This window comes from Dermochelys coriacea, chromosome 9, assembly GCF_009764565.3.
Source record: "Dermochelys coriacea isolate rDerCor1 chromosome 9, rDerCor1.pri.v4, whole genome shotgun sequence".
In the NCBI taxonomy this organism is placed as follows: Eukaryota; Metazoa; Chordata; order Testudines; family Dermochelyidae; genus Dermochelys; species Dermochelys coriacea.
The window spans coordinates 50,121,518-50,131,708 of NC_050076.1; the positions used below are offsets into that span (position 1 = coordinate 50,121,518).

General features: G+C 43.7%; 1 protein-coding gene across 1 annotated transcript in view; it reads left to right on the plus strand.

The window, feature by feature from the left end:
- NME9 (NME/NM23 family member 9) overlaps positions 1–4,720 on the plus strand; it is a 43,321-nt gene extending 38,601 nt beyond the window's left edge. The window contains exons 6-8 of the mRNA XM_043492841.1: positions 501–617; positions 2,423–2,495; positions 4,203–4,720. Of these exons, the coding sequence (XP_043348776.1) occupies positions 501–617; positions 2,423–2,482 (177 nt within the window). The 3' untranslated portion in view covers positions 2,483–2,495; positions 4,203–4,720. The remainder of the gene's footprint in view (positions 1–500; positions 618–2,422; positions 2,496–4,202) is intronic.
- The last annotated feature ends 5,471 nt before the right edge of the window (positions 4,721–10,191 follow it).

Here is a 10,191-nt window from a genome sequence, read left to right on the forward strand (position 1 = left end):
TCACATTTCTTCTTGTTCTGGCCAGGGCCAGCTTGCACACCCTTCCCCCTCATCTACCTGAGCAAATAGAAAGGGATCAGGTTGGAAGCAATGTATCCCTTACCTAGACAAGAAAACCTGACTGTATCCCCTCCCCTGAGAGTAATACCCAGCCCCACTCCATGCAGCTGGTGAGTTCTAGGTAGCTCCTCCATGGATGTCAGTACATCAAGTAATGAGTGGCTTTTTCCTGATTCAGCCTGTCTCCTCTAATAAAATAAATCAATGCTCATGCTTCTAAATAACTAACTACTTTCACCTACCACTTCCCATTCAGTTTTGGTGGAGGTATTTTTTTCAAGTAACTAAATTAAACCTGGATTTTGCCATAATTAATACTGTCCTCAAAATAAAAATTGAGTTTAGCATTTCAACTGCTTTAGTGGGAGTAATAAAAAAAAAAAACAACATTGTCACCAGTAAGCATATCATCTGATTGATTGCCTTGTAATACCTTTCAGGGAGGAGAATTAGTAGCTGTTGTAAGAGGAGCCAATGCACCACTGTTACAGAAAACGATCCTGGACCAGCTGGAGGCAGAAAGGAAGGTTTTAGAACAAGGAGCAGAACGTGTAGTGGTAATCAGGCTCTCAATAAATAAATCCATGGAGGCATGTTGTCGCAAGAAAGGTTCCCTTTCTCCTCATAAAGCTGTCCCTGGTAGAGAGTACACAAGCATTATCTACCTTGGTTGAGGGTATAATATGCACACCCCCTGCAACATCTACCACTTCTGTCATCCTCCAGAAGCCATTTCTGGAGTTTGGCTCCAATTCGCAGAATGAAGCTGACATTTCAGACATGGTCATGATGGGCTTTTTTTAAGCCATTTGCATATCTGTGGTGGTGTGTATAAACCCCACTCAGGCCAAGAAGGAGTTAACTAGCTCTGTTAGCCCCAGCTGATTACATCTGGAGAGTGTCAGACCCAGGGAAGAGTTTAAAGGAAGGAATTTAGAGGTTTGGGGAACAAGAGACTCAGGAGTGGTCTGGAGGTAAAGCTCTGTGGGCAGAGCCTAGTAGAGGGAGAACTGTGCAAAAGCTACCGAAGTAGCATTAACTCCTGTGGTGGACCTTGAAAAAGGAAGCATGACTCCAGGGGGAAGCTTTGGGAGATGCTGCTTTGGAAGCAGGGTGAGACTGAAGATGTGTTGAGTACCAGTATTGTGTTGGACACTACTTGTTTGGGACATAGTTCTACTCCTTTCGGCTATCAATCATGTGACCCGGCCAGAGGGCCAAGTCACCACCATACCAGACCACTGAAGTCCTAAGGACCCAAGCAGAGTTTCCTAAATGCTAGGTCATGCCACAAGTGGGTGCTCTGGGATGGTGACTGCAGAGATGGGAAGAGGGTTTGCTGAGAGACTGTGAGCTTTAGAAAAAGTTGTACAAATCAGCAAAATTGCAGGAAGAGAGCCAAGAAACCATATATGCAGATGTCACATAATGGAGGATTAAGGATAGACAGGAGAGGAAAACGAGATAAAATCAGTTAGTGTAAGAAAGGGAACCAAAACCTTGCCCCAAATAGACAGCCCAGACAACTGTGTTGGAGGTGTGGACATGACTGTAAAAACAGATAATAGCCAACACATAGGGAAAAGTGCACAGTCTGTCAGAAGTACAAACAGTGCAGGCAGAAGAACATGGTAAATACAGTGAAGGAATCTAGTGTTGAGACCTTGTACGTTGATCCCATACAGGAGTCGTCATAGGAGATCTGCAAAGGAGAAGCCTGAGCCAATCCCCTTTGAGGGATTGTGCTGGTGTCACTGTAGACTTAGCTAGCTCCAGCACTAGCCCAGCTGCTCCACCACTTGCTTATTAGTATTCCTTTATTTTGGCACATCCCCTGAGCTGTTTATTTCCCAAGAGCAAGACTCTTGAGTGGATGGTATTGTTAATGAATGAGAAATAACTCTGTCTGCAACTCTGCTACTCAAAAGATAGCCTCACATGAGACATGCAGAGCAGGAGATGTAGTTTCCTGAGAAACACATTTCTTGGGTTTATTGTACTTCTTGCCTTGGAAGTTGGACTTGTGTGACCAGATTTTGCTTCTTGTCTCCTACTGGTTTTTATTGGCCCCACTTCCTTCTCTCATGATTCAGGAACAAACAGGGAGGTTTGGGCAGCTAGTTCCTTACTTGCACGCTTTGCACCTATGGAGTACACTGCTGCACAGCCCAGTGACTAAGGCTGGTCATTGCTGAACAGTTTTACCTTGAAAACAGCAAGCAGCAAATAGATCCAGTCCAGCTTTCTGCTGTGGCACACTGGGGCATTTATGATTGGCACATGTATGGAGTGTGATAGGTCACTAAGTAAGGTGTGGTGTGAATCCTGCAATCACTGCTCATTCATGTGTTCTCACTGCTAGATTAAGGATGAAGCCCTCTCCAAGGAAGGAGAAGATGCCACCATCATTCAGGAAGAATAGGAAAATTAGTTGGGTAAGTAATCCTGCCACAATGAGGGAGCACAGTGCTTCCAGCCCCACTCCATCCCCCAGCCCTGCCCCAACCCATTCAGCCCTAGTCCACCTTCAGGCCAGATTTTCCCTCAACTCCACTCCACCCCCTGCTCCACCCCCAGACCAGCTCTGCCCTCATTCCCCCTCTGTCCCCAGCTCCTCCCCCATCCCCAGTTCTGCCCCTCCCCCATCCCCAGTGCCCTGCTCCACCTTCAGCCCAGCTCCTCTGCTGAGGAAGCCTTGGCTGCACAGTAATGCAGAGGGGGAGGGGTGCAATTGGAAGAGTTTGCATACCACTGCCCTTGTGGGCAGTTATGGACTAGCCTCCTTCTAGAGGAAATGTCTTCCTAACACACAGCCAGGTAGCACGTGCCCAGCTGCATGGCAGTTTAAGATCCCACTTTACATTTTAATAAATCATATCAAATGTAACTGTAGGTGTTCCTATTAGCCCTATAAATCCTCTTGAATCCTACCCAGTTGCAGGCCACAAGAACATGCAGCATCAATGAGCTCCACATGCTTACTATGCACCATGTAAAGCCATATTTCCTTTTATCAGTATTAAAATTTGCTGTCAGTTTCATTGACTATCCCCCCCTGTTCTCCTCTAACAATAGAGGATGAACAAAGCCACCTTTTCCATCCTATTCATTATTCTGAAAGCCTCTATCATAGCCCCTCCTATTTGTCTCCTTTTCTTAAGGAGACTTTCCGTTTTGCCTCATTCCTGCTACATCCTTGTTCAAATGGGTGACGACCATGGCATACAGTATCCAAGTGAGGGTGTACCAGTGAACTACATCATGACACTAAAATATTCTCTGTATTATTTTCCATTTCTTGAGCATTTAATATGTTTTGACTACTACTTGGCATTAAGCAGAGATCTTCATCAAACTGTTGTGGCAAGATAACCAATTTTAGGCTGGTGGGTCCTACACTTTTCTTGGCAGGGAGCTAAGATGCCACCCTTTGCCCCTGCTCTTGGGTGCCAGTGGCCCCACTACTAGCCCAGGAAAGTGGTAGAGGAGGAAAGGGATCTGGGTTTGTTTCTTGCTCTGAGTCCCAACCCCTGTGGGTTTCTTACCTTCACTCCCCTTAGATTGCATTACCCTCAGTCCTTAGATGCTAGGGGGGAAGGGAATCTCCCTCTCCTGCTAGGCAGGGTATCCCTTATTTCAATTCTCAGGTCTTCCAAATCACTCAACACACCTCCAAGCTCCAGTCCTTTTTTCCTTCCTCCTCTGTCTGCCTGATGCAGGGGGTTTTATTAGATTCCTAACAGGGCCTTAATTGACTGCAGGTACTCCAATTAACCTGCAGCCACCTTCCCTAGTCTACAGGGAACCACACCTTAATTAGCCTTCAGCTTATATATTTCCCCTCTAGCACTTTCCTACTGTTCCCTGGTCCTTCTGTATCACACTGTTCAGAGTGATGTCCAGGTATAGCTCCTAAGTAGGAACAGGTCATTTACTCTCTAGTGTGCATTACTTTGCATTTGTCAGGATTGAATTTCATCTACACAGAGCAGTGAGAATATAAGATGCTTTCCTTCTACTGCACCTTGTTAATTGATGTAAAGACTAAAATTAATCTTGATCTGTTTGGTCATATAGATCTGTTTGAAGTTGCTATAAGTTTAAATATTTTTTTGTACACTATTTTTTTTTCTCCTTGGTAGATTAATGAGCCCCTAATCTTTTGGGATTGCTTCTTCAGTTATCCTATTGAAGTGGAGGAGGAATTTTAGAGATGCCTTTTTGCCTTTTATAGGTGCTGCTTCTACATGCTATGCTGCTTTTGCTCCTCCCTCTGAAGACATTTGCACACAACTAATGTGTTTATGAGCTGACATTAATGAAGAAATTCAATGTCTGATATTTCTTGCTCTGTTTTTTCTTTGGCGCACATGTTGGGTCAAATCCTACAGCCTGTGCAAGAGCTCTGGAAGCCCCTCTGAGGCAGTGGAGATGGCATGATTCCCTCTTGCCAGAGAAGCCCAGTGCAGAGAGACTATGCCGGCCTCTAAAGTTCCTCAGAGGTTTTTCTAGTCTTGACTCTCTAAGCAGCATAGTGTTGCCCACCACAGCTCTCTTACCCACAGAACTGCACTGTGTGGTTGGGTGGAGTCAACAGCTGTGTGACAAAGTGCACTCCCTGTTCAAAACACCAGTGGAGGTCCAGGCAAAGGTGAAAGTAAGCTGGTACAGTCTGGTATGGTGTACTGGCAAGAGCCGGTACACAGCCGACTGTACTAGGAGGGTGCAGCTTCCCCAGGCTGGTGATTTAAAGGGCCCTGGGGACTTAAAAGCCCTGCCTCTTCCGGTTAAGGCCCTGCGCAGGACTCCAGCATACGGATAAGTCCTTTAAGTTACTTTCATCCCTGGGTCCAGGAGATGTCACTTCTCTCACCTCCAACAGAAACACTATGCAAAGGATTGTTATGCAGCTCAGGATCTGGCCCTTTGTCTTTACTAACCTGTGACATGGCAACCCAAAGGGCCTCACCTAGAGAATTCTTTAAAAAACAAAATCAAAGCTTTTCACTCCAAGCAGTTTGCCTGAGGCTGAGTCCAAACATAAACCACTTGGGTTTATGATGATGCTATCTATATTGCAATAGCACCAGATGTCCCAGTCACGGACCAGAACTCCCTGGTGCAAACACACATCTGTGGAATGTCTGTACTAGCATTTACAATCCTGTTTAACTCAGGTTAATTAGCAATCCAGCTCCAGTCTAGACAAACCCTAAGGTGTCTCTACATTCATATGCATCAAAATAACTTGTTTTATAGATTCATAGATACTATGGTCAGAAGGGACCATTCTGATCATCTAGTCCGACCTCCTGTACAATGCAGGCCACAGAATCTCACTCACCCACTCCTACGAAAAACCGCACCTATGTCTGAGCTACGAAAGTCCTCAAATGGTGGTTTAAAGACTTCAAGGAGCAGAGAAGCCTCCCTCAAGTGACCCATGGCCCATGCTACAGAGGAAGGCGAAAAACCTCCAGGAACTCTCCAATCTGCCATGGAGGAAAATTCCTTCCCGACCCCAAATATGGCAATCAGCTAAACCCTGAGCATATGGGCAAGATTCACCAGCCAGATACTACAGAAAATTCTTTCCTGGGTAACTCAGATCCCATCCATCTAATATCCCATCTCAGGGGATTTGGCCTATTTCCCCTGAATATTTAAAGATCAATTACTTACCAAAATCACATTATCCCATCATACCATCTCCTCCATAAACTTATCAAGTAGAATCTTAAAGCCAGATAGAACTTTTGCCCCCACTGCTTCTCTTGCTATTCCAAAACTTCACTTCTCCGATGGTTAAAACCTTCGTCTAATTTCAAATCTAAACTTCCTGGTGGCCAGTTTATACCCATTTGTTCTTGTATCCACATTGGTGCTGAGCTTAAATAATTCCTCTCCCTCTCCGGTATTTATCCCTCTGCTATGTCTCCCCTCAACCTTCTTTTAGTTAGGCTAAACAAGCCAAGCTCCTTGAGTCTCCTTTCATAAGACAAGTTTTCCATTCCTCGGATCATCGTAGTATCCCTTCTCTATACCTGTTCCAGTTTGAATTCATCCTTCTTAAACATGGGAGACCAGAACTGCACACGGTACTCCAGGTGAGGTCTCACCAGTGCCTTGTATAATGGTACTAAAACCTCCTTATCCCTACTGGAAATACCTCTCCTGATGCATCCCAAAACTGCATTAGCTTTTTTCACAGCCATATCACATTGGCAGCTCATAGTCATCCTATGATCAACCAATACCCAAGGTCCTTCTCCTCTTCCGTTACTTCTAATTGATGCGTCCCCAGCTTATAACTAAAATTCTTATTAATCCCTAAATGCATAACCTTACACTTCTCACTATTAAATTCCATCCTATTACTATTACTCCAGTTTACAAGGTCATCCAAATCCTCCTGTATAATATCCCGATCCTTCTCTGAATTGGCAATACCTCCCAGCTTTGTATCATCTGCAAACTTTATTAGCACACTCCCACTTTTTGTGCCGAGGTCAGTAATAAAAAGATTAAATAAGATTGGTCCCAAAACTGATCCCTGAGGAACTCCACTAGTAACCTCCCTCCAGCCTGACAGTTCGCCTTTCAGTAGGACCCATTGTAGTCTGCCCTTTAACCAATTCCTTATCCACCTTTCGATGTTCATATTGATCCCTATCTTTTCCAATTTAAATAATAATTCCCCATGTGGCATGGTATCAAACGCCTTACTGAAATCTAGGTAAATTAGATCTACTGCATTTCCTTTGTCTAAAAAATCTGGTATTTTCTCAAAGAAGGAGATCAGGTTGGTTTGGCACAATCTACCTTTTGTAAAAACCATGTTGTGTTTTGTCCCATTTACCATTGACTTCAATGTCCTTAACTATTTTCTCCTTCAAAATTTTTTCCAGGACCTTGCATACTACAGATGTCAAACTAACAGGCCTGTAGTTACCCGGATCACTTTTTTTTTCCTTTCTTAAAAATAGGAACTATATTAGCAATTCTCCAATCATATGGTACAATTCCTGAGTTTACAGATTCATTAAAAATTCTTGCTAATGGGCTTGCAATTTCAGGTGCCAATTCCTTTAATATTCTTGGATGAAGATTATCTGGGCCCCCAATTTAGTCCCATTAAGCTGTTTGAGTTTCGCTTCTACCTCAGATTTGGTAATATCTACCTCCATATCCTCATTCCCATTTGTCATGCTACCATTATCCCTAAGATCCTCTTTAGCCTTATTAAAGACTGAGGCAAAGTATTTGTTTAGATATTGGGTCATGCCTAGATTATCCTTAACCTCCACTCCATCCTCAGTGTTTAGCAGCCCCACTTCTTCTTTCTTAGTTTTCTTCTTATTTATAGGGCTATAGAACATTTTACTATTGGTTTTAATTCCCTTTGCAAGGTCCAACTCTACTTGACTTTTAGCCTGTCTCACTTTATCCCTACGTGTTCTGACCTCAATAAGGTAGCTTTCCTTGATGATCCCTCCATCTTCCACTCCCTGTATGCTTTCTGCTTCTTCTTAATCACCTAAGATGCTTGCTCATCCAGCTTGGTCTACAACTCCTGCCTATGAATTTTTTTCCCCTTTCTTGGGATACAGGCTTCCGATAGCTTCTGCAGCTTTGATTTAAAGTAATCCCAAGCCGCCTCTACCTTTAGATCCATAAATTCTTCAGTCCAATCCACTTCCCTAACTAATTTCCTTAATTTTTGAAAGTCAGCCTTTTTGAAATCAAAAACCCTAGTTGCAGATTTATTTTTGTTAAACCTTCTGTTCAGTTTGAACTGAATTAGCTCATGATCACCTGAACCAAGATTATCCCCTACAACCACTTCTTCTATGAGGTCCTCACTACTCACCAAAACCAAATCTAAAATGGCATCCCCTCTAGTCGGTTGAGCAACTACTTGATGAAGGAATCCATCAGCTATCGCATCTAGGAAAATCTGAGCCCTATTATTATTACTAGCACTGGTCCTCCAGTCTATATCTGGGAAGTTAAAGTCTCCCATGATCATGCAGTTTCCATTAGTATTTACTTTATTAAAGACATTAAAAAGGGCTCTATCCATATCCCAATTAGATCCCGGAGGTCTATAGCACACCCCAAGCACTATCGTAGGAGAGGCTTTACTAGTTTTCTTCCCCAATGTAATTTTTGCCCAGACGGACTCTGTCTTATCCATTGCATCGCTTATTTCTTTACATTCTACCTCAGCATTGATACACAATGCTACTCCACTACCTTTACCTTTATTTCTGTCTTTCCTAAACAGCACATACCCTTCAATACCTGTAGTCCAGTCATGACTACTATTCCATCATGTTTCTCTTATCCCTATAATATCTGGTTTCACTTCCTGCATCAGTAGCTCTAGTTCCTCCATTTTGTTACCTAGGCTCCTCGCATTGGTGTACAAACATCTTAATTTTTGCTGTTTGGCCTCGCTCACATTCTGTACCTGATTAGGCATGGTCATTCTACAGCCAGTATGACCTATTAGACTGGTATCCACACTGCCCTTCCTCCTTTTGTCCATTCTCCTACCCATGGCTGTATCCTTTCTTACTTCGTCTTCTTCCCTCTCAATGCTAAAATCTGGCGTGGAGATAACCTGGACGTCTCCCAACCATCTCCCCCAGATTCCTAGTTTAAAGTGCTCTTAATCAGTTGTGCCAGCCTCCATCCTAGAAGTCTATTTCCTTTCCTACTCAGATGAAGTCCATCCCCAGAGAACTGTCCTCTTCCATGAATGCCTCCCAGTGGCCATACATCCCAAAGCCCTCCTTATAGCACCACTACCTAAGCCATCTGTTGATAGTCATAATCTTGTCACACCTTTGTTGGCCTTCTCTAGGAAGAGGCAGAATCCCACTAAAGATCACCTGAGCCTCGATTTCCTTAAGCGTCTTCCCCAGCCTAGCATAGTCTCCCTTAATACTTTCCAGCGAGAATCTAGCCGTATCATTTGTTCCCACATGAAGGATAATTAGGGGATTCTTTCCTGCTCCCTTTAGGATCCTTTTCAACCTTAGTTCTACATCCCGTATCTTAGCACCTGGAAGACAGCACACCCTTCTATTCTCTGGATCAGCTCTAGTTACAGGCCTGTCTATTCTTCTCAATAAAGAGTCCCCGATCACATAGACCTGCCTTTTCCTGGTGACAGTGCTATTCTCCAGTCTCTCCCCTGTTCCTTCTGGCTGCAAGTTCTTTCCATTCCTATTTTTTGCCTTATAATCCTCTTCAACCCATGCTGTATCCTCCTGGGGCTCATATTTGGTGTAGTCTCTATTGACTCTTCCTTTTCCTATAGGACTAGCCTCTCTTCTCTCTCTCCTTCCTTCTTAGTTATTTCTGTGTAAGTCTGTGTGTGGATGCTTTTTATTATGGCACAAAAGCACTGGGAACAAAAATCAAAATCAGGGCCCCCTATGTTCTGCTATTTGTGTCCTGGGCAAATGCAGCTCTGTGCTCTCTCATGGACTTTACTTCAGTTCTTGGTTTCCCTTCATCTAACAAATCTCTGGTTATTCTTTGTGAATGGAAACACCTACCATGCACCACCAGTAAGTGGCACCATTCCTGGGGCCTAGCATAGGGAAGCAAATGAAGAGCTACAGCACCATGTGGGACAAGGAGGATGAGGATGTGAATCATGTAGGGGACTTAGGGAACTCTGAGTCTGTGAATGTTAAGTCCCATGGCCAGAAGGGCTAGAGATACTGGTAGCTTTATGTAAGTGAGAAAAGGGATTGTAACTTGCTAGGATAAAGTTGTAGTCGCTAGAAAGTGGGTTTGGTTTGGAACCAGACATGTCCCAGATCTCAGATGTATCACTTTAATTGGTGTTCTTTGTTAATAAAATTATTCTTAGTTTTACAATAAATAATTGTAGTACTGTTTTGTTAAAGTGATATGTGCATCCAGGATGGTGTGTGCTCTGTCTTTCTGGAGGCAACAAACTTAATTTCTGTAACTGTCCATTGAGAGGGACTGGACACTGAGACATCTCTGGGCAACTGGGGTTCACTATTACCTGCAAGGCAAAATTTAGACTGGCAGAGTCGTGAGGTTTTCTGGTGAGGTGCACGGACTTGTGTGGTGGAGAGCCGACAC